The 23,218-nt window shown below is 51.6% G+C and overlaps 2 protein-coding genes across 3 annotated transcripts; one reads left to right on the top strand and one right to left on the bottom strand.

Moving 5' to 3' along the window:
* Positions 1-2,205: 2,205 nt before the first annotated feature.
* NUDC (nuclear distribution C, dynein complex regulator) lies at positions 2,206-13,494 on the top strand. 2 transcript variants are annotated; one of them, XM_049617707.1, is made up of 9 exons: positions 2,206-2,419; positions 4,969-5,046; positions 9,836-10,039; positions 10,118-10,183; positions 10,965-11,084; positions 11,161-11,355; positions 12,513-12,596; positions 12,691-12,809; positions 13,227-13,494. In XM_049617707.1, the coding sequence occupies exons 1-9, from the start codon at positions 2,339-2,341 to the stop codon at positions 13,276-13,278; spliced, it is 999 nt and encodes a 332-aa protein (XP_049473664.1). In that variant the 5' UTR covers positions 2,206-2,338; the 3' UTR covers positions 13,279-13,494. The 2 variants fall into 2 exon arrangements, with proteins under 2 accessions (XP_049473664.1, XP_049473665.1); XM_049617708.1 differs by lacking the exon at positions 2,206-2,419 and adding an exon at positions 2,636-2,862.
* A 1,733-nt stretch (positions 13,495-15,227) lies between these two features.
* KDF1 (keratinocyte differentiation factor 1) lies at positions 15,228-22,767 on the bottom strand. The gene is made up of 4 exons (XM_049617706.1): positions 22,690-22,767; positions 16,468-17,535; positions 15,937-16,011; positions 15,228-15,383 (listed from the first exon to the last, which is right to left on the bottom strand). The coding sequence occupies exons 2-4, from the start codon at positions 17,501-17,503 to the stop codon at positions 15,301-15,303; spliced, it is 1,194 nt and encodes a 397-aa protein (XP_049473663.1). The 5' UTR covers positions 17,504-17,535; positions 22,690-22,767; the 3' UTR covers positions 15,228-15,300.
* Positions 22,768-23,218: the final 451 nt, after the last annotated feature.

Below are 23,218 nucleotides of genomic sequence, written 5' to 3'. Positions count from 1 at the left end.
TAGCTCAGAGTCCAATGCGGGGCTCAAACTTGAACTCATGAACTATGAGTATTTATATCTATCTATAAAATATCTATATCTATAAAATATATCTATAAAATATCTATAACTGTAAAATATCTATAACTGTAAAATATCTATAACTGTAAAATATCTATAAAACATCTATATCTATATCTATATCTATATCTATATCTATATCTATATCTATATAAAGAAGACCTTGCCCAGCCTCTCCCCAAGGCATTGGATGTGCAAGTGAAGGGCGCTGAGGTTCAAGTTTCATTAGATTCACGGAAAATCTGCCTCTAATAATGCCTTTCCTAGGTGTTTTTCAGGACACAAAGAGCCTGGCACACAGCAAGTGCTCAGTAAAGGAAGGGCAGTGGTCATTATTATTGCTCTTGCTTTCACCCTCATTTTCTAAAGGAGGCAGTGGAGGAGGAGGAGAAGGAGACCCCTCTGTGGGGGGTGGTCATGTAAAGCTGGACTCCAAGGTTTTAGAGCTTGGGTTTTTTGGGGCGCCTGGGTGGCTCAGTGGGTTAAGCGACCGACTTGGGCTCAGGTCATGATCTCACGGTTTGTGGGTTTGAGCCCCGCATAGGGCTCTGCGCTGACAGCTCAGTGCCTGGAGCCTCCTTTGGATACTGTGTGTCTCTCTCTCTCTCTGACCCTCCCCCGCTTGTGTTCTGTCTCTCAAAACATTAAATAAACATTAAAAAGATACATCTTGGATTTTTTTGTTAAGATTTTATTTTTAGGCAATCTCTACCCAATTTGGGGCTGGAACATACAACCCTGAGATCAAGAGTCATATGCTCTTCTGACTGAGCCAGCGGGTGCTCAAGTCTTGTATTTTTTTTTTTTTTCCCACCGTGGAGAGCTGTGTTTTCTGAGACCTGTGTATGGCCTGAAGGCCAGGTGGGGGCGGGAGGTGGGGGGAGTGTTTCCAGAAGGAAGAGGGAGCAAACTGTCAAATGCAGCTAGGAAGTTGAGGAAGATAATAGTGGTCCCTGGGCTTTGGCAACACAAGGTCATTGTACCCTTGCTTACAGTCTTTTAAGAAAAGCCTAATTAGGGAGTGCCTGGGTGGCTCAGTCGGGTTAAGCCACCGACAGCGGCTCAGGTCATGATCTTGCAGTTCTTGGGTTCAAGCCCTGCATCCGGCATTGTGCTGACAGCCTGATAGCTTGGAGCCTGCTTCAGATTCTGTGTCTCCCTCTCTCTCTGCCCCTCCCCTGCTTGTGCTCTGTCTGTCTGTCTCTCTCTCAAAAATAAATGTTAAAAAAAGAAAAAAGCTAATTACAATAAATTGAGGAAAGATAGAAGGTAACAAAGTGGAGAGACAAGTATAGCAATCTTTTCAAGTTTTGCTGTGAGAACCGAAAATTGCAGTGGTAGGATGAGAAAATGGGAGTCACGGAATGGTAAAAAATAAGTGACATTAGAGCATGTTTGTAAATTGAAGGGAATGATCCAGAAGAAAAGCATTTGTGATGCAGGAGATTTTAAAAAAGGACAATAACAAGGGTAGAATCCCTGAGAAGACTAAGATGAAGAATTTCACCGCAAAAGTGGAGCGGTTTTCCTTAGATGGCTGGGACGTGTCCCCCACTGAAGGTTGAATACAGCAACCGTTCCATAATTTGTGGGGCCCGGTGCAAAACGTGTTGTCCCTTGTTCAAAAATTAAGTATTTCAAGACTGCATCAGAAGAGCATTAAACCAAGCACGGAGCCCTTCCCAGGACGAGGCTCGAGCCACTGTACAGTTTGTCACCCCAAGAAACTGGCCCTGGCAAGTGTGTGATGATGACAGAGGTAGGCTGTCCTTTGGGCTAGGGCCTCCACTGCCTCATGGAAGGACTGGAAGAGAGGACTTAGGACACTTTCAGTTCCACTTTTCTACAAGCTGGGAAGTCACTCTCAGGGGTGAAGCTCAGAGTTTGTCCCTTTTTAACTTCCAACCCGGCCAGATTTTAGTTCAGGGTTTTCTGGAAGGCTCCAAAGCATCTGGTGACCATAGCAACTCACGCCAAACTCCGGGACCCTTGCTCCGCCCACCGCTTCCTGGACGCGCTCGACGATTGGCTCAGCATGTCGACCAATGGTCGGTGAAGCGGGCTGTTTGCCGCGCGGTCAGTGGTCGCGGGCCCGGAGGGAGGCGGGAAGACAGGGCGAGAAGGCGGGCCTGGGCGGTGCGGCGCGTGCGTGTTTCCGGCTCCGCTGCGGAAGGCGGACGACTGGAGCCGTTGGGCCGGACGCGACCCGAAAGAGCAGGGAGAACGCGGGACGCGAGTGCGGAGCTGGGAACTCGGAGCGTCGCTAGAGGCAGGCGCGATGGGCGGAGAACAGGAGGAGGAGCGGTTCGACGGCATGTTGCTGGCCATGGCGCAGCAGCACGAGGGCGGCGTGCAGGAGGTAACGGCCCGCGCGGCGTCGGCCTGGCCTGGTCCTGAGGCGCTCGCCAACCCGCGCGGTCCTAGCCACGCTTGCTCCACTTTTCTGTTTTCCGGGGTCGAGATTCACCCTTGGGCCTCGCGGGTTCCTGGGATTCCTCCTACGTCCTCACTGCGACCCAGCTTCCGGTCTGGCCTCCCCGTGGCACTTAGGGCCCCATTCGTTTCTGTCCCGGGCTCCCGGCCCCGCTTAGTATCTAGCAACTCCGTGTCTTAGCAACTCCGGCGTCTCCGAACGCTCTCCTGGAAAACCCGCTGCCCTCTCCCTTAACCCGTCCCCCAGTCTCATACATGCTTCCGGCCTCGTTTTCCGTCCGATGGCCTCCCCCGAAGAGCATTTCTTAGGATGAAGCATCCTATACGTTGGGATTTGCATCTACCAAGACCTGGACCGAGCTGGCGAATGTGTGTGTGTGTGGGGGGGGGGGGTGTGGGGCGGGGTGATGTTAGCACGTGGTCCCTTTAGGCCGTGAATGAGGAGTAGGAGGCCTGGGTTCACAATTTTTTCCAGCACCTACCTACAAGGGACCTTTCCACGTCTCCAAGCCTCAGTTCCTTTGTCTTTGAGATAGAGCTACAAGTCCTTTAATTTCTGAATCTTTGTTGGACAGGAAAAGTCTCGAAGGACAGTAAGGAATTCTCAGTAGTCAGGTTTGTTCATTCAGATACTTCTCGGGTGATTGATGTGTGCCAGACACTCACCAGACTGGGTCCTGGGCATATAGATGTGAGCAGAAATCTGTCCTTGCCCTGATGGAGCTTAAAACTTTTCAAAAGCATAATTCATACATAGTGACTGCATAATAACACATAGCATATGAACGATAAGGACCAACTGTTACAGATTCTGGAGTTGGTTTTTTGGGCCAAAAACGTGGAAAGTTAGAAATAGAAAAGCCTATCAAGATTGGTTCCAGAACTCTCATTCTGTAAAGAAACCAAAGGAACTTGCCTAAAATCATCCAACAGGTTCCTGACCAGACAGGACCAGACTCCTTGGGCCATTGTGCTTTCCACAGTCCATTACTGATTCTTTGTCTCACTGGGAACAAGTTTTCTTTGAGCTTTCTATTCCCATTCTTTTACCCAGGTGCCTGTGGAGACCAAGGACTCCTAAGCCTTTTGAGGTGGGAAGAGAGTTACTAATTTGCACGTGTGAAAGATTCCCTTCCTCATCCTCCTGAATTGTTGACATTAGATTTGGGAACAGGTTCATTTTTGAGTGAATCAAAAAAGTGTCTAGAACTAGAAATTCAAACCATGAAGATATGAGTGGTTCTAAATCTGATGCTAGAACTTTTGGGCAGATCAAAGCACTAAGGTGCTAATTCTTGGTCACCATTAGATCATTTCATTCAGGAAAAGTTTTACTGAGCATATACGCTGAGCCTGGTGCCAAGCTTTGGGGATGTAGACAGAATAAGCCATAGTTCACGGTACCTGTGTGTGAGGAGTTCACTCTGGCAGGAGGTCTCTTGCTCTGCAGGCTCTGTGCTGACAGCTCAGAGCCTGGAGCCTGCTTCGGATTCTGTGTCTCCTCCTCTCTCTGCCCCCCCCACCCCCAAACATTAAAAAAAAAAAAAAAAAGCCATGGCTTAATATAGGAGGTCTCTTGCTGTGGGCCAGGCGCTACTAAGGGCCCTCACCTCCATTATTTCATTTGATCCTCACAGGGTCCCTAGAAATAGGTCCTGCTGCTGTTTCTGTTTTAGAGTTAAGAAACTTCCCTTGGGGCGCCTGGGTGGCGCAGTCGGTTAAGCGTCCGACTTCAGCCAGGTCACGATCTCGCGGTCCGTGAGTTCGAGCCCCGCGTCAGGCTCTGGGCTGATGGCTCGGAGCCTGGAGCCTGTTTCCGATGATTCTGTGTCTCCCTCTCTCTCTGCCCCTCGCCCGTTCATGCTCTGTCTCTCTCTGTCCCAAAAATAAATAAAAAACGTTGAAAAAAAAATTTAAAAAAAAAAAAAAAAAAAATAAAAATTCCCCAAGATGACAGAGCTAATATGTATCAGTCTGATCTTCAAACTTGTATTCTTAACCATTTGGATACTCTGGTGTACCAGTCAGAGTTAGTTGGTTTTAAACTTGTCTGAAGTGGCTTCATATACTCCCCTCCTTCCGTCTCTGCCCTAGTAACTCAGCCAGTGCCAGTCTGGATGGACTTTTTACTGTCTGGAGAGGAAAGCTGGGCCTAGATGTTTCAAGCCCTGGATTGAGAGGAGTGTTCGATATCCTTAGGCTCCTTCTAGAACCACAAGGAATATGAAACCCATGTACCCATAGACAGGAGAAATGAGAAATCTGCCTTTCAGGAAAGCTAAATAAGGTTAAGTTAGGCTTCCTGGTGGAAGTGACTAAGGTAGGGCCTGTTAGGGAGGCTGTCTCCTCTGATGAGAGGCTTGGGGTAAAACAATCAAGTCCCAAGATCCCTCCTGGACGAGAAACCGATCTCTGTGCAGTCAAGGGGCTCCCATTGTGGCATCTCCACAGCTGCAGTCTCCTTCTGTCTTTCAGCTTGTGAATACTTTCTTCAGCTTCCTTCGACGCAAAACAGACTTTTTCGTTGGAGGAGAAGAGGGGATGGCAGAGAAGGTGAGTGTTGGGGCCTGCTGTCCCTTGGGAAGCTCTGTCTCTTCAGAAGAAAAGCTCCCCTGGTCTTCTTTTGGTGTAATAATAGCCTTCAGCAGAAGTAAAATGCCAAGGGCGAAGATTTGGGGACGGGAAGCAAGCTGTCGTTTATTGAAGCCCCTTTCCTTGCCAGGTGCTTTATCTGCCTCTATTTCCCGTGATCCTTTAGCAGTTTGAGAAGGACAGGTGTTACTATTCCCATTTTGCAAATGAGGAAATTGGCTCAAGGGTGTTTGGCACTTTGTCCTCAGTCTTGAGCTAAGTTGTGAGAGAGCCAGCGTTGGAACCAGAGTCTGTTGTAAAACTGTCTTCTGCCCTTGACCGCATGCTGCTGGATTCCTTTTCCATTGAGGAAGTTTTATCTAATTACCTACCTGGTGGTGAGAGTGGGCAAATGTTGGAAACTGAGCTTAGAAAACAAATACAGGAAAACTTAAAGCCAACCAATCCCAGTCTTCCCAGATACGGTGACCCAAAGTTCATGGATTTGGGAATTGCATTTTGTGGTACAGGCTCTGAGACCTTGAACTTCCTTCTGATACCTTAGATTGTAATTATATTTTTGAAAATTGGTAAGTTGTGAAAATGTTACCTCACCGAACAATGATTTTTTAGGACATTGATACTGTTTTCACTTAAAGAGACATAGTAACAAGAGGGAGACATTTTGCAAACTGCTTCCTGTGGCGTCAGGCATCTGACAAGCTAGAATGTGCTATACTGTGTCTTGATCTGAGGCTACTCTGTCATAGACACACTGGCTTGAGAGTGGGAGTCCTGGAATCTCAGCCCATTTGTGTGGGTTGGTTGATTTCCCACCAATTCTCTGGTCCTTTCAATCTACATGTCTGCAAAATGGAAGAAGGTGGACTTACTGACCTGTAGGACCCCTTCTGGCTGAAATATTCTTTCTGTGTTAGCGCCAGCGCCTGTTTCTCTGCGGGCCAGACTGCCTTATAATAGCATTTGTTCATTCGTTCAGTGAACATTTATTGAACACTTAATGCTTTGTCTGTGGTAGGTATTATGCCAGACCCTTTGGGATTACATAGGTGAATACAGACTGGCCTTTGTTTTCATGGATCTCACAGTGTAGCATGCTGCCCCCACCCCTTAATAAATGAAGAAGTGGGTGTTCGGGCAGAAGCCCTAGGAACATTAAATGGGGGACTGCCCTAGGTTGGGGGCTCAAGGAAGACTGAGGAAGCGGTGCTTGAGGTATGAAGGATGATTAAGAGATAGCTGGAAGAAGGGAGAGCGGGGAATAAATAAAGAAGTGGTGTCTTACAGGTATGGGGGTGATGGTAGCTGCCATGTATGGTTGTCTGCTGGTCCCCTCTTAGACCTTGTCATGCTCCTTGGCTCTTTGTTCACTTAGATTCAGCTCTTCCCCAGGAGGTGGGTCAGACTCTCGGGCAGGCAGAAACCTGTCCAGCCTTCCCACCTGGTCTCCATGTGTAACACAGTAACTCCTGGGTATTGAGTGCCTACTGTGTACAGGCCACTAGGTACATCGTTTTTAAGTGCACCCGTTAGGAGCAAAGGCTCTGGAATCAGGTAGACGTGAGTTGGAATTCCAGTCTCCCCCTCCATTTCCTGCTTTACCACTGTGTGGCATTGGGTAAATCACGTTTTCTCTGAGCCTCATTTTTCGCAGCTGTAAGGGGGTCTAAATCCTTATCTTACAGGGCTGTTGTGAGGATAAAAAGAGGTAATGTAGATGAAGTGGCTGGCATTTGAGAATCAAGTTCATGGTCCTTTTCTGAACCTGTTGGAGCCGAAGCAATCCCACTTCTGGGTACATACCCAAAAGAATTGAAAGCAGGGTCTTGAGAGATCTGTACACCCGTGTTCATAGCAGCACTATGCACGAGAACCAAAAAGTGGAAGCAATCCAAGCATCCACTGATGGATGAATAGTGTCATATATACATGTGATGGATCTAATGGAATATCGTTCAGCTTTTCAAAGGAAGACGCACAGGAGCACTTCTTGAATGATTTAATTTATGTGAAGTTCTAGAACAGGCGTATGTTTTCTCCTTCAGATGTTTTGGGGTACCCTCGCCATGGTAAGGTTAAATATCTCCTACCTCTCAGTGTCTCTTCTTGCCAGGCTGGTGGGAACCGCTCTTTACTCCCCGATCACCCAGCCTTGGTCAGGGAAAGCCTGTGTTCAGGTCTGCCTGCTTAACAGTCTGGGGCCTGTCATCTTCCTTTTTTTTTTTTTTAAATGTTTATTTGTATTTTGAGAGAGAGCGCTTGTGCAAGTGTGTGCACGTACCTGTGCATGCACAGCGAAGGGGCAGAGAGAGGGAGAGAGAGTCCCAAGCAGGCTCCACACTCAGCACCGAGTCTGCCTTGGAGACTGATCCCACGACTGTGAGATCATGAACTGAAATCAAGAGTCAGAAGCTCGACCGACTGAGCCACCCAGGTGCCCCTGGGGCCTGTCTTTTAGAATTAGCCCAGCTGTCCTCATCCTTCCCTCCTCTGCTGGGCTGTGGTTCCCAAAGATGTGTCTAGTAACAGATGCTTGGCTCTCTGACAGCCTGCTGGTTGGCACCATAGAGTAGGCTCCACACCCCCAGGGGTCTCTGCCTGGGGTTGGGCCTGGGTAAAGCTGGTGGGAGGAGATTGGGAGGAGGGGTCAGAGACTGCTGTGATTGGCCTTGGCTGTGCCTGGTGGTTCAGCTCTGCCCTCACCTAACCTCCAGGAGCTAGGAAGGAACAGGACGAATGGGATGTAACATGATTCACTGGAGCTGGGAGAGGGGAGGGCCCTGCTCCCGCCTCCCCTTGGCCACTGGTTGGCAAATGGCTTGAGTTCAAGGTCTTCCCGATTAGGGATTTGGGACCAAGGCCCTTTGGTGGAACAGCCTTCTCTGGCGTAATTGTCCCGTGACTGATTCTATTGACAGCACAATGGCCTTCAGGTGACTCCCTTCTCTTTCACACACACTCCATTTTGTTAACCCATTTGGTTGGGGGATGCTTTTGGTGCCCTTCAACCTTGTAGAGTGTGGAACTACTGCCATGTGGCATGAGGTTGGGAGTTTGGGGGTAGCCGGAGGAACTGACATCAAATGAATGAGAAGCCACGGGGCATTTGGCAGAACCTAGGTCTAGGAGCCCATGGGTGACTTGTGACCCTGAGCCCCACCTACGCCCCTCAGCTCTTGCAGACCCCTCCTTCCATCCAGCTGTGGCTCAGAGATGTTTGGAAGGTGGTAAATTGACCACCGGTCATGTGCTGAGTGCCCGCGAGGCCTCTTCCAGATGTGTGGACTGACACAGGTGGGTTTCCTGAGTTGGGTATGTTCCTGGGCCTGCTGAGGGCCTGAAGAGACACTGGAGCTGGTCCTGGAGGATGAACAGGAGATTGCCAGGTGACCTGGGAGTAGGGACAAGGACATTTTAGGCAAAGAACAACTTATGCAAGATTGTTTTTGGTAATAATGACATAGAAGCACAGAGTGATGACCTCAGGGTCACACAGGTAGAAGGAGTAGTCCGGGAACTCCAGTCTAGGTGTGACTGTCGGGTCTGCTTGAGAATTGGGCAGGAGGGCTTGTTAAAAAGACAGGCTGCCGAGCCCCACCCGGAATGTCTGATTCAGTAGGTCTGGGGTGGGACTGAGGTTTAGCATTTCTAACAAGTTGTGGGTGATGGTGGTGTTGCGGGTGTGGGGAACCACATCTTGAGACCTATTAGTATGAATAGGTGAGCCATCTCTCCCATTGCATTTTTATAGGGGAGAACATACTTGTCCCCACCCCTAACCCGCTGACACTGGATTAGCCTCAGTCGGGCAAGGGGTGTTAGGAAGCTAACACTGTGTATGTGGCTATGATGTGGCAAGGACCGTGCCAGCCTCTTGGTAAGCATTTGTCCTATTCGATTCTCGTGACAGGTGAGAAAACTGGGGCTTAGAAAGTGTCAAAGTCATTCACTTGTCCAAGGCCACGCAGCCAGCTAGTGACGGTGGCAGTAGTAGTGTGGTAGCTCTTGGGCAGCAGGGAGACCAGCTAGCAGGATGTGGGTTGGAAACATTTTGGGAAGGCACAGTGGGAGAGGAAGGATTTGACGTTGATAGCTCTCGGGCTGAGGAGAGGAGGAGTCTAGCCTTTTCCCTCAAGAAAGCTCTCTCTGGCTTCCTGCTAATGTGGTGATTCTGGATGTGTTGGCTGAGTTGCTGCTGTCCTGGAGACAGGTACGCATGGGGAAGAGATCAGTCAGGGAAGCAGGTCAGTGCAGGCCTGCAGGCTCAGGAAAGGTCTCTTGGGCGGAGACTGGAGTTCTGTTCATAACAGCCCTGCTCTGTAGGAAAGGACCTTCTGAGCACTTACCATTGGGTCTGCACAACAGCCCTGTGAGGTATAGGGATTCATTCTCACAGGTGAGGAGTCTGAAGCTCTTACAGGTTAAGTTCTTTGCCAAAAATACAGTAGCTAGTGTGTGACAGCTTGGGTTAGAACTCAGCCCGTCTGGCTTCACTGTCGTGTTCTTAGTCACTAGACTGTGTGTTTTTTAAGTAACCACTGTTTATCGTGCCAGGTACTTTGCAGCTGTTCATTTGAGTTCTGAGATAGGTGTGTACAGTGTTCCCCCCCCCATTGTATAGATGAGGAGCTTGGGTTCTGAGTGCAGTGCCTTTGCCCAGGCACCCAGCAGATAGAGGCGGGACTGGACTCCAGGCCTTGGGATACTGGCCCCAGCCCCAGTGCCTCCTCGCCTTCTGTCCCTCCCCCAGCTCATCACACAGACCTTCAACCACCACAATCAGCTGGCGCAGAAGGCCCGGCGGGAGAAGAGATCTCGGCAGGAGAATGAGCGGCGGGAGAAGGCCGAGCGGGCAGCCAGGCTGGCCAAGGAGGCCAAGTCAGAGACCTCTGGGCCCCAGATCAAGGAGCTGACAGATGAGGAGGCAGAGAGGCTGCAGCTGGAGATTGACCAGGTAAGAGTGGGCTCCCTGCACCCCCATCAGCACTGGCAGCGAGGATGCTCTTGCCAACTGCTGTGCCCTTCACCACAGAAAAAGGATGCAGAGAATCATGAGGCCCAGCTCAAGAATGGCAGCGTTGGCTCACCAGGGAAGCAGGTGAGTTGGACTGGGGGTGCATAGTCAGGGGCTTGGAAACTTCCAGGGACTCTGTAGCCTTTCCCCATGTCTCGGATGCTTTCCCCTATGCCCTTTCCCTCAGCTTTGGGGGTCCTCCCCATCCTTCAAGATCCCACTCCTAGACATTGGACCACAGGATTGGGTTTAAAAAAAACCTACTGGTCTTAAAGCCTTGGCAGGAGAGCCTAAGAGCCAGAGAGCACAGCGCTTAGACAGGTATCATTTGGGTGGGCTGGCGTTTGTGGGCCCAGCCTGGCCCTTTGCGGCGATATATGTGGGGGATGTGCCCCTGGGGCTCCTCCCTCTCAAGTCCAGCTTCCCAAACAACGCTTGGGCATTCATTTGTCTTTCCAGAGTTTCTGGTCTGACAGTAGGAGTCTTAGCCCCACAGACACAGAAAAAGAAAATTGATCATTTGGCAGCCTGGTTTTATTTTAGAACCCTGTTCATAGCCACCTTGTGACCTTTTGTTTTGTGCTGGGCTTTCTTTCCAAGTCCCTTGGCTTGGATCCCCAGCTAGGTTCCATGGGTCCATCTCTGACTGTCACTGTTCACCAACTGTGTCCTTGTCACATGGTATGCTGCTTGTCTTAGAGATCAGAGCCATTTTTTTACCTCTGGCTCCCAGTGGGCCCTGGAGGGGGCAGGGACCAGGTCTGTTTCATTTTGCGGCTGTATGCCCAGTGCCATCCCTGGGCCTGGCTCAGCGGGGTTCAGTCTGTCTGTCAGGTAAGTAGCTGAGCACCCCAACTGTGAGCAGGAGGCTGAGGAGGACGAGGAGGAGGAGGATGAGAAAGACAAAGGGAAACTGAAGCCCAACCTTGGCAACGGGGCCGACCTGCCCAATTACCGCTGGACCCAGACCTTGTCGGAGCTGGATGTGAGTGGCCGGGGCTCGGGTTAGGAGGTTAGGGAGCCAGCCTGGGGCTCCTGCTGACCTCCCCTGCCCCATGCAGCTGGCGTTGCCCTTCCACGTGAACTTCCGGCTGAAGGGGAAGGATGTGGTGGTGGACATCCATCGGCGGCACCTCCGGGTGGGGCTTAAGGGGCAACCAGCGATCATTGACGGGGAGCTCTACAACGAGGTGAAGGTGGAGGAGAGCTCGTGGCTCATTGAGGACGGCAAGGTGGTGACGGTGCATCTGGAGAAGGTGTGAGCGGCCTGGTCTCCTGGTCTGAGTCCTGATGGAGAAAGGAGGGAGGGTGTCTGCTCATTCACTCAGGGACCATGCCGGGGGCCTAGTGGACACATTTAATCTGCACAGGACTTTCAATGTAGGTCTGTCCCATTTTATTCTATTAAAAAAAAATGTTTTTACGTCTATATTTAAGGGGGAGAGAGAGAGAGAGATAGCATGTGAGCATGGGAGGGGCAGAGAGAGAGACCGAGACAGAATCTGAAGCAGGATCCAGGCTCTTAGCTGTCTGCATAGAGCCCAGCATGGGGCTCGAACTCATGAGCTGTGAGATCATGACCTGAGCCAAAGTTGGACGCTCAACCAACTGAGCCACCCAGGTGCTGCGCACCCCCCCCCCTTTTTTTAATTTTTGAATTTTTTTTTTATGGTTCGGTCTAAAATTCCTATTTTAGAATCAGGAAAAGGGCAGTTCAGATTTGCCCAGGCTCCTACCTCTAGGTAGGGATGGAGTCACGATTGAGTCTTTGGTACCAAAGCATCTTGTTTTACATTAGGTTTGTACATGAGTTCAATGCAGCAAATACCTGAGTATGTACTATGTGCCAGACGCTGTTTTAAGTGCTGGTGAGAGAGCAATGAGCAAAACATAGAAAATTGCCTTCAGGAAGCCTCGCCTCATTCCCTCAGAGATGCGACACAGACACCAGTAAATAAATGTAGTCCTGTAAAGTGCCATGAGTCAAAGGAAAGCTTTCCATGGCACGTAAGGCCTGTCCCAGCCTACCTGCCTTTCACTCACCTCTCCCATGTCCTTGCACTAGCTTCTCCCAACTGGAATGTCCTCTCTTGCTTTTTCATCTGGTGTACCATGTGTCCCTCAGGCCCAGTCCTGGTGCCACTCTAACTTCTGTCCCTCCACCCTGGATGAATAGCTCCCTCTGCACTTCATTTTTGCCCTGATGACACTGATTTGTAACTGTCTCCATTTGCTTCCCAAGCCACTGTGGATGACAGAGGTCTTGCCCATCTGCACCCTAGGGCCCCGCACAGGGCTTTGTGGGTCCCAGGTACAGGATAGAGGAGAGAGTTGGGTTTTGGAAAGGTTGGGGGGTGGTTCCTAGGGTACAGAGTGAGCTACCTCCCATCTCCGGTGGTTCCCCTCCTCACAGATCAACAAGATGGAGTGGTGGAGCCGTTTGGTATCCACTGATCCTGAGATCAATACCAAGAAGATCAACCCTGAGAACTCCAAGGTGAGCCTTAGCTGGTTGTGTTGGGCCTCAGCTGGGAGGTGAGGGCCTAGGTGGCCCCAGAGCTTCACCCATCTTTGTCACTGCCTGCCCTCAGCTGTCAGACCTGGACAGTGAGACCCGCAGCATGGTGGAAAAGATGATGTACGACCAGAGGCAGAAGTCTATGGGGCTGCCCACCTCGGATGAGCAGAAAAAGCAGGAGATTCTGAAGAAGTGAGCAATGCAGAGATGGAGGCTTGGGGGGTGGGGGGGTAGTTCTGGGGGGGAGGTGGGTGTTGGGTCTAGGCCTGGGTGAGACAGTGAGTGGGTCACTGAGCAGGACACAGGGGCCGCCCTTCCCCTTCCAGAATGAGCCAGCCAGGTTTATGGATTGATAGCCTCAGCTTGCCTACTCTAATCACTTTCTGAGGTCATCTTGAGGGCAAGGCCACCTCAGGGTAGGAAGGGAGAACACAAGCGGTCATTGCCATCTATAGGAAAACCCTGAGGCTCTACCGCTTGCCTGGCCTGGCTCCAAGTTGCTCAGGGTTCTAAAGAAATTAGACCTGATGTGGGAGGTTGGGAGAAAGGGGCTAAGTTTCTGGGAGAAGGACGGCCTGATTTACCTTCTTCCTACTTTTGCTTCCCCAGGTTCATGGATCAGCATCCGGAGATGGACTTTTCCAAGGCCAAATTCAACTAGCCCGTATATGTCTCCCTGAACTCTTGGGGGTGAACCCCAGCCATCCACCTTTTCCTACCCTTCCCTGGGATTTGGGGGCCTCAGGGCTGGGACAGGTATGGGACTGGCCCAGACACACTGGTCCCAGGGCATCATGGGAGAAGGGCTGGGGCCTTGTGGGGGGTGTCTTATCTTCCCCAGTTGGCCTACCGTTACACATTAAAACTATTTACTCCACCTGTTTTCTCTTCCCTCTGGTCTTTCCCTGGGGGACAGGCCTCTCATTGCTGGTGCTGGGGGCTTGGCTTTTAGCCCAGCTTCTGCCATGTGACCTAGAGCAAGTCCTTACACCTCTCTGGGGCTGTTTCTCATTACTTAGAGGGAAAATTAAACAAGGCTTTTAGTCTGTGACTGAGCAAAGGTGAGTTTTTCTGGATACAGGGATCAGAATATGTGTCATATTCTTAAAGGGGCCCATGACTCAGCAGAATTTAAGACCCACTGGAGTTGATTCCGTTTTCATCTCTAAGACAGTGTCTCACTGTGGACATTCTCCATCTTGGAGAGGCCTTGACCTGGTTGAGATAGCAGAGCTGAAGGAAAGGGGACAGTTTTGTCACTGGTACTGGGACCTTGTGGTCACAGTCCCCAAGGGGGCCATCTCCATTTTGTATATTTGATAGGGAGCTGGATAGTTTGCCTAGTTGTCGCTTGCCACAAGGTGCCTGTGAGATAATAAGATGCTGTGGGGGGTGAGGTGGATCCTGGATGTCTATCTTGTTCAGTCAAGAATGGGCTGGTGGGTCTGCTTTCTCCTCATTGCTGAGAGGACTAAGACACTCCTGTGTGTGAGGAGTAGCTAAGTAGGATCCTTCTGGACCCAGCTGGGCTCTGATGTCCAAACAAGGGGACCCTACTTCTACCCCAAGCAGGTCAGCTTGCTAACTTTGGGGCAAAACTGCCAAGAGGCCAGCTTTCGGGTTGAGAGCCACAGTTACTAGTCATGTGGCCAAGTTCCTTGAACCCTCTGAGCCCCAGCCTCTTGGTCCATGAAAGGATGACCCCATTCCAGGGTTGTTGGGAAGGTCCAGAAGATCCCAGTGGACCACAGTGCTGTCAGAACCAGGGAGAGGTAGAGGGAGCTGAACTGCAAGTTGGAGGCTGGGTGGGAGCTGACCCATCCTCAGGGATTTGGGGACACTGCAGGGATGGGCAGTGAGCTGAGGCGGTGGGGTGGGGGGGTGGTGGTGGCAGGTAGGCCTACCTAAAAGAATCCCTCAACAATGACAAAGCACTTGTTAGACCTTCCTTAGGTACAGAAACTGCTTCTTTATTGGGGAAACCTGACAGGTAGACATTCTTGGTATCATTTTAGCCTTATGACTGCCCCACAACACTGAGGCAGGCTGGGCACCCTATCATGTCTCTCGTGCTGTGCAGCGGCCAAGCAGATTGAACAGAAAGGACAGTATCTGCTGAGATGACCAGGCCGTCTTCTGTTACCTTTGTCCTTGCAACTGTGGTTGTGTTAGCATCCAGAACACTATCAGCCAAGAAACAATAGAACATAATGTGGAGTGGGCACGGCCCACAGAATTCCAGACAGGCCCTGCCTGCTCCCTAACCCAATCCATTAAAATAAGCTTCTTTGAGCTGTCACCCTCTCCCTCCCCATCATGGGGAGAGGGAAGTTGGCATGTTTGGTTATGGGGGTATATGTTAAGGGGATAGAGATGGGATTCAATCCCAGAAGGTAATTTCGAAGTCTTTGCTTTCCATGACCGAGGCTGCCTGAAGACCAGGGGCAGGAAGGAGCAGGCCCAGGCAGGGGTCAGGCCAGCAGAGGATCCAGGGGGATATGGGCACAGTGGCCCAGTGAAATGCACATGGTCCAGGAACCAGTCAGCTGAGGCAGGAGGAGCCACGGGTGGCCACTGCTTCTGGTCTCATGGTCCAGCTTCCTCCAAAGGGGGTCCTGCTTCCCCTCTTCATGCTGTGGGCTATACTCCCAGAAGGGGTTGCCACCACTGGGCCTGGTTGGGGTTAGCAGTACACCTGGAGCAGTGGTGCTCCTGATGAATCTGTGTCTGTTCCCTGGAAGGACGAGTCGTGGCTGGCTGGGTATCCTGAGAAGGGAAGAGGAAACAGGCTCAGAGAGGGGAAGGAGCTCATCTAGGTCCCAGGGACAGGGAAAAGCCTGCTGAGAAGGAGCAGAGTAGGACTTGCTTGGGTCAGTCTGATCCTGGCTGGGTGACCCACTCGGCTTCTTGACCTCTCTGAGCCCCAGCCTTGCTGTCTGTAAATGGGTAATGACCTCACTCCCGGGGGCTGGTGAAGACCAACAAAACAGTAGTAGCACACAGGGTAGAGTGCCTTTTCAGCACCAGTGGAAAGCGCTCCCCCCCCCCCCCCCGCCCCTTCACTGTCCTCCCCAGTAATATGGGCTTAGATGCAGCTTCTGAACCCTGCGTTCAGGGACAGCCCTCTGAATGTCTCCCAAGTGAACCCTTTAAGCCAGCCTGCAGGATTGGGATGGGGTCTGGCTGCTCGGGCTTCTGGTCCCTTTCTGATCCCATGCCCCACCCACCCCAGGAGGAAGCCGAGAGGGGAGAATGGAGGGGGGTTGCCAGAGGGGACTGTAGGGCAGTGTCCTCTGTACTAGTCAGGTCAGGACCAAACCTGGGGCTCCATAAGGCCTCAGCTTCCTGGCGATGGCATCTGCAGTGGTCTCCTGGGAGATCTGCACTGTGAGTTCTAGGGAGGGAACAGGAGGGGGCAGTCGTCATTATCACATCCTTTTAACCCTAGCCCCCACCAGCTCCCAGCCCGATGAAGGAGGGGTCACCTACCCCTTGGCTGGGTCAGAGAAACAGTGTTTAAAACAAAGACACAGGCAGTGTGTGTGCGTGTACACAGGCATCTGTGCCGTGGTGGGTGGGTAGGGGTTTTGGTTAGGGCAAAGGTCCAAATTCATAATGGGTTCCTGGGTCCTCTTAACCAGGTTAGGCCTGCAAGTTACTCTGGCAGGTGGCAGCAGGGGACAGAAGGAGCCTCTTAGGGGATGCAGAGGAGTTCAGAAAAGGGAGGAAAAGGAGGAAGAGCAGTGACTGGCTGAAGGGTGGACCCACAGTGGCCCCAGACCCCAGTGCAGCCCTCCCTTGGTCAGCACCTCCTCTGCTCTGCCCCTCAGCCATGTGGAGCTCCACCTACCATCCTGGCTGAGCCCTGAGCCCACCATGGTCTCATGGCCACTGTCAGGGGCGGCAGCAGGGGCAGCACCCCGTGTGGAGCACCCCTCTGTGGTCTGCGGGCGGGTGCGGCTTTTGCGGGTACTGATGCGAATGATACCACGAACCAGGCGGCCCTCGGCATCCTGCTCATCCAGGTGGTAGTCCTGGGTGATGCTGCTGATAAGGTCCGAGATTTTACTGGTCTTCTCCAGGAACACAGTGTCTGATGTGCACTTGGCCAGCTCGTCGATCTGGTGCACACTGAACAGCTCTGTCAGCTTCTTGAAGATGAGCACATCAATCTCTCGGCTGGACATGGAGCCGCTTCCTATCTCGGGCAGATCCAGGTCCGACTCGTGGAAGGAGTAGTACTCTTCAGAGCCACGGGGGCTGCTGGCAAGGGTGCTAGGCAGGCTGTGCCGCATGGGTGGGGGCTCGGCCAGTGGCTCCTTGCAGCAGGAGTCCGCATCAGGAGCTGGGGAGGTGGCACTGCGGTAGGGATATACAGGGATGCCTTTGAGCTTGACGTCAGGGTAGCTGAAACTGCTACCCATGGTTGACTTGAGCCGTTGGCCATCCCGCTGACCAGGAGGTGCACGGTCGGGACTGGGGGGCACTCCATTGTGTTCTTTGGACCAGTTGGTGTCAGCAGCCCTCTCAGGGGAGTCCCCAGCAGACAAGCAGGGGCTGCCACCCCACACGCAAGCCCCGCAACGCTGAAGGCAATTCCGGCAACGGCGGAAGCAGAAGGCAGCCCGGCACCAGTCCCACACCCAGGGTCGCCAGAGCAGGCAACAGGCCGGGGGTTCAGCAGCAGCCTCAGCAGAGCCGGAAATGAAGGTAAGGCTCTCAGGCCCATGGTGGCCAGGGTCCTTGGGGTCTGGCCTGCGGGTGCGGCGGCTCGGTGGGGGTTGGGATGGCTCATCAAAAGTCTCCAGGCATAGCTCTGTTGGCCGCTCCCAGGGTCCCAGGCGTGGGGGCCCAGATGATGGGCGGGGGTGTCCGGGGCGGGGCATGGCTCATTGCATGATTTGTTGCAGCCAGGCACCTGTAGAGGAGAGGCCAGAAAGGAGTCAGGATCAAGGGTGCAGTTATGCCCATGAACCCTCACCTAGTATCCCTCCCTCCCCAAGAGGAAGTTCTGTCTCTGGTCTAACCTACATGTCAAAATCTCCTGGGACGTCATGCCCATTGGGATGGCTACTATTGAAAAACCAGAGGATGACAGGCATTGAAGATGTGAAGTGGGAATGTTTGTAGAATGGTGCAGCTGCTGTGGAAAACTGTGGCAGCAACTCCAAAAATCAAACACAGAACTGCCCTATGATCTAGCAATTCCAGTTCTAGGTATACACCCAAAGGACTGAAAACAGGGACTTAAACAGGTATTTGTATTCCAATGTACACACAGCATTATTCGCAATAGGCAAAAAGTGGAAACAATCCAAATGGCCATTGATAGATGGATAAATAAGCAAAACATGATGTATACATACAATGGAATATTATTCAACCCTAAAAAGGAATGAAATTGATACAGGCTACAACATAGATAAGCTTTGAGACAAGTGAAATAAACCTGACCCAAAGGACAGACGTGTGGTCCCACTTACATGAAATATCTAGAATAGTCAAATTCTTAGAGACAGAAAGTAAAATGGTGGTTGCCAGGGGCTGGAGGCAGGGGAAAAGGGGAAGTTAGTGTTTAATGGGTAGAGTTCCACTTTGGGAAGATGAAAAAGTTCTGGAGATGGATGGCAGTGATGGTTACACAACAATGTGACTGTGTTTGATGTCACAGAATTGTATGATTAAATGGCAAATTTTAGGGGTGCCTGGGTGGCTCAGTCGGTTAAGTGGTTGTCTGACTTCAGCTCAGGTCATGATCTCACAGCCTGTGAGTTCAAGCCCTGTGTTGGGCTCTCTGCTGTCAGTGTGGAGCCCACTTTGGATCCTTTGTCCCCCTCTCCCTCTGCCCCCTGGTCCATGCATGTGCATGCGTGTGCTCTCTCTCTCAAAAATAAACATTTTTTTAAAAAAAGGTAAATTTTATGTTATGTATATTTTACCACATAAAAAGAAAAATCCCCTGAGATATCACTTTCTAGGGAATGGTCTCCCCCAGTTTATTCCCACTGTTGGTAAGCCTACCCAGCACAGAGTCTCTGAGGCTACTCAACAAATGCCTTTCCATGTGACCTGCTACAGAACCTGAGCATTACTACCTTCCCTTTCCCCTCTTCCTTCAATCAGACATGGGGCTGTAACTGTCCCCACGTCAATATTTCAATCTGGCTCAGATTTGCTCGCCTAGCAATATTTAACACCAAGCACTCTTTTGCTTCCTTTGATTAGACAAGAAAGCCACAAAACACACCTTCTTTCCCTTTCTGACTCGGTTGCTAGCAAACTCAGAGCAAAAACTTCATTCATTCCACAAACACTGAGGCTGGCCCTATGTTAAGGCACGTAAAACCAAGGATGAATAAACTACAGACCCTGTTCTTGTGATTCACTCATGGTTTTGTAGGGAAAACAGATGCTTAAAAGATCCTAAGATGGAACATGTAGGATATATGAGGCATTATGGGAGCGAATAACTATGCCTCAGGGAGTTAGGGAACATTATGTAGTGATATGTTTGGGAAGGTTCTTGATTACATGTAGGGGTTTCCAAGCAATAAACTGGATTTTCTGTGACATTGATCCTTTATCTTTTTCTCCCTGATTTAATGGCACTGAGGTCGTAGAACTGGTGGTATGTGAGGAATTTGGGACTGAACATCAGGATATCTGTGTTCTAGTCCCAGTTCTGGCTCTAACAGACAATGTGCTTTGGACAAATAAATGCCACCTCTCTAATCAGGCCCACGGTCATCTGTCACCCAGGTACTGTTGAGACTCCCATTCTGGCCACTTCCATTTCTTTCTGCTTACTGCAGCCAGGGAGAATTTTAGCAATCTGGAGAAAACTGGCAGACACCACTTTAATCAAATGATCAAAATTAACATCACCAATAATGGGATGAACTGACATCATGTGCCTCCTGATACTCTGCACTAAGAAGGATATGACATTACTTAAGTATTTCTGCCAAAAAAACATAACCTGAATATAATCAGGAGGAAACATCAGACAAGCCCAACTTAAGGGCATGACAACTAAATGCAATGTGTGATCCTGGATTGATCAAGAGGAAAAATTGGAAACTGGGTAATGTGGATAAGTGGTAAAATTTACAAGTAGACTGTATATTATTGAATAGTATTATGCCAATGTTAAATTTCCTGAAGTTGATTACTATGGTTATATAAGATAATGCTCTTAAGAAACATACACTGAAGCACTAAGGGGTAAAGGAGCATGATGTCGGTAACCTAATCTCAAAAGGTTCCCAAGAAAATCCGAAGGTTCATGTGTCTCGAGAGAGAAAGGGAGGGAGGGAATGTCAGCCATGGTGGCTAGGCAAGAGGATACAGGAATTCTTTATTCTTGTAATTATTCAATCCACTTCCCCGGCCCCATTCTGCACTCCTTCTCTAAGGAGCCTCCATATCCCCAAGTGGGATGGTAACCTGTCTTCCTACAGCTTTCTGCTGGGCTCTGTCAGCTGGGTCAGCCTTGAACCCATTGTTTGAGGATAAGCCTGTATGACCCCAAGGGGCAGGGACTGTGTCTGACTCCTTTCTGCCTCAGTGTCAGAACAGGGTCAGATACAGTAAGTGCTTCAGGGGACTGACACATTCTGTGTGGCCTTAGAGTAGAATCAGAACCGTGGGGTAGAAAGAAAAAGGACTTCAAGCTCTAGGCTGACCAGAATAGGGGTAGCAGCAGTCTCAGGGAAGGGGGTACAGACAGAGACTAATAGATGACTTGAAAGTCCCTCACAACCCAGACAGGCAAGTGGTTAAAAACCTTTGCCTTGGTTTGAGCAATGTGGGGCTGGAGGTATGGATTCATTCAGTCACTCAATTAACAAATATTTAGTGAAGGCCTACTGAATGCCAGACCCTGTTCTAAATTTTGGTGGATAAAACAGGCAAAAATTCCCTAACCTCAGTCAGGAGTCTGCATTCTAGTGAATGAGTTAGTTATTGATGGCTTACATTGTTCTATGTACTGTAAATGTATTAAACCAATTTTCACAACCCTATTTGTTGGTATTATTATTATTACTATTATTACTATTATTATTATTATTATTATTATATACTATATACCTAGAGGTCCAGATAGATTAAATAAGTTATCCAAACCACACATCTACTTTTACCCAAGCAGCCTGGCCCAGAGTCTTACCCAATACCTCATCCTATCTGTTACTTGGGAGGGAAAGGGGCAAAGTGGCCAGCTGCTAGCTCCATGAACAAGCCTATATCCACAGAGGGACCATATAGGGAGCCCTCAGCCCTTCCAGGCTCAGGCCTTGGATGAGGAGGATGGGTGCCTCTACACTGTTTCAACCACACTGAGCTCTGGGGTAGGTAAAACCTTCAAGGGGTTACTGATAAGGGTCTGGATCACTCCTCCTCTACCCCCAAGGCTTTAGGATTTGCTACTATTCATTAAATTCACCCACCAGGGGCACCTGGGTGGCTCAGTCAGTTAAGTTTCCGACTTTGGCTCAGGTCATGATCTCATGGTTTGATTTCAAGCCCAGCATCGGGCTCTCTGCTGTCAGCACGGAGCCTGCTTCAGATCCTCTGTCCGCCCCTCTCTCTGCCCCTTCCCTGCTCACACTCTCATACTCTTTCAAAAATAGATAAACATTAAAAAATAAATATAAATTAAAAAAAATACATTCATCCTACCAAATATTTATTGAGCACCTACCATGTGCCCAGCACTGTGCTAAATGCTGGAGAAACAGCAGTGAATGGGCCAGAAATAGTCTCCAGCCCAAGAGGGCTTTCACTTTACCTAACACTCAACAATTGTTCTGTAAATGTTATATTTACAGATCAGGAAGCTCAAGCTCAGAAGTGACTTGCCCAGAGACACCCAGCTGGAAAGGGATGGCACAGGATTTGTATTGTGCTCTACCAGACTCTGGAGCCCATGTACTTTGTTTTGTGCCACATACCTGGAATGTGGGTGAGATGGAGGTCGGGGAGGGGGGGGTTGGGGGGGGGAGGGTACTAAGGGCAGTGGCTTGTTTCAGTTTTCCCCACCCCTCTAGGTCCAGAACCCTTCTGGAGTCCAACTTAGCCCATTTCCTCCAGGCTCTATCTTCCGCTGGCTGCTGCTGCCCTCACATCCGAAAGCCTAAGAACACTGGTCATTTGGTTTAGTGAGGGGAGGGCCCCTGCTCCCGTTGTGGCCTGGGACAAGCCTCTTGGCCTCAGTTTTCTCATCTTTAATTAGGGAGACATGAGTATCTTCCTGGGCCACTGTGAGGTTTAAATGAGTTATTTCGTGCGGGTTTCTTAGTGTGGTGCCTGGCACGTGGGAGGGGCTCGGTCGCGGGCGCCCCAAGTCACTGCAGGGGCCCGCCCTCCCCAAACTTCTCATTGATGCTCTCTCCTCCCCTAGTCCCTGAGATCACACATACACACACAGGGGTCGGTCTCTGTACACCCCCCTCCTCCCAAGGTCCCCAGGACAGGCCCCACCCCCGTACCCAGCCTAGTCTTGCACACCCAGCGGAGACGGGCACTCCAACCCTGCTCGGGAAACAGCCTTCGGCTCTCGCCCCCGGCGTCCCCGCACCTTCTATTTCCTGCCCCAAAGGCTCAGCCCACGAATCCGGCATCCGAGGGCACCGAGTCCCGAGGCAAGGGAGAACCAGACCCGGGCACTGCCCCTCCGATTAGCACAGCCTCTGCACCAGCCGGGGCCCTCGGGGCGAGCTCCACGCTCTCCAGCTGCAGGGGCCCTCCGCCCGCGGGCAGACGCAGCCCCTCTCCCGCCCTGACACCGTTCCTCCGGGTGTGCACGCCCCCCCCCCCCCCCCCCCCACCGCCCCCCCCCGGCGGGCGCCGGCGCCCCCCCCCCCCCCCCCCACCCCCATTCTGGCCGCCCAGCCCAGACGCCCGCTCAGGCCGCTCCCCGGCCCGCGCACCCCGGAAGTGGGAGGGTGGTGCCCGAGGAAGCGGCCCCGGGACCCTCCCCCGCCCAGGTGTAGCCTCGGGCGGGGGGGGGGGGTCTCTCCACACCGGCGCCACCCCGGCCCGCGCCCCCACGGGCCCGCGCGGGGCTTACCTGTCCCGCCAGGTGAGCCGCCTCCGGCCGGCCCCTCCCCCCGCCCCCCTCGCCGCTCACCTGGGGCGCAGGTGAGCGTCTCGCGGGAGCGCTGCACGGGCCGCCGCTGGGGACACACTTCCTGCCTCCGCGAAGCGCCGCCGCCGCGCACCTGGGCCGAGGCCCCGCCCTGGGTGCGGGGCGGGCACCGGCGGCCCGGCTTGGGCGCGAGGCCTACGGACTCCGAGCCGGTGCTCGGCCTGGTCTGGTTAAAGGAGGCGGGTAGGGTAGACCGACGCCGAGGCTCAGTCTCCTCTCCTGTTAAACGGGCAGGTGTCCCAGGAGGCTCTGAGCACCTGGGGAGCGCTTGCCGGTCCTTAAAGGCCCAGCTCGAAGGTCATATCCCCTGGGATGCCTTCCGCGGGGGGGTGGGGGTGGGGGGCCCTTGGCCTGTCTGGTTTTCTGTTACATAGAACAGGTCTCAGTACTTCGTTAGCATAGTACTCAGCACAGTTTTGTCCTCTGTCTCCTCCTTTTCTGACTTGAGGAC

This window comes from Panthera uncia (genome assembly GCF_023721935.1).
Source record: "Panthera uncia isolate 11264 chromosome C1 unlocalized genomic scaffold, Puncia_PCG_1.0 HiC_scaffold_4, whole genome shotgun sequence".
NCBI classification, from domain to species: Eukaryota; Metazoa; Chordata; class Mammalia; order Carnivora; family Felidae; genus Panthera; species Panthera uncia.
Note: the sequence above shows the minus strand (reverse complement) of the source record. Positions and strands in the feature narration are given on the sequence as shown.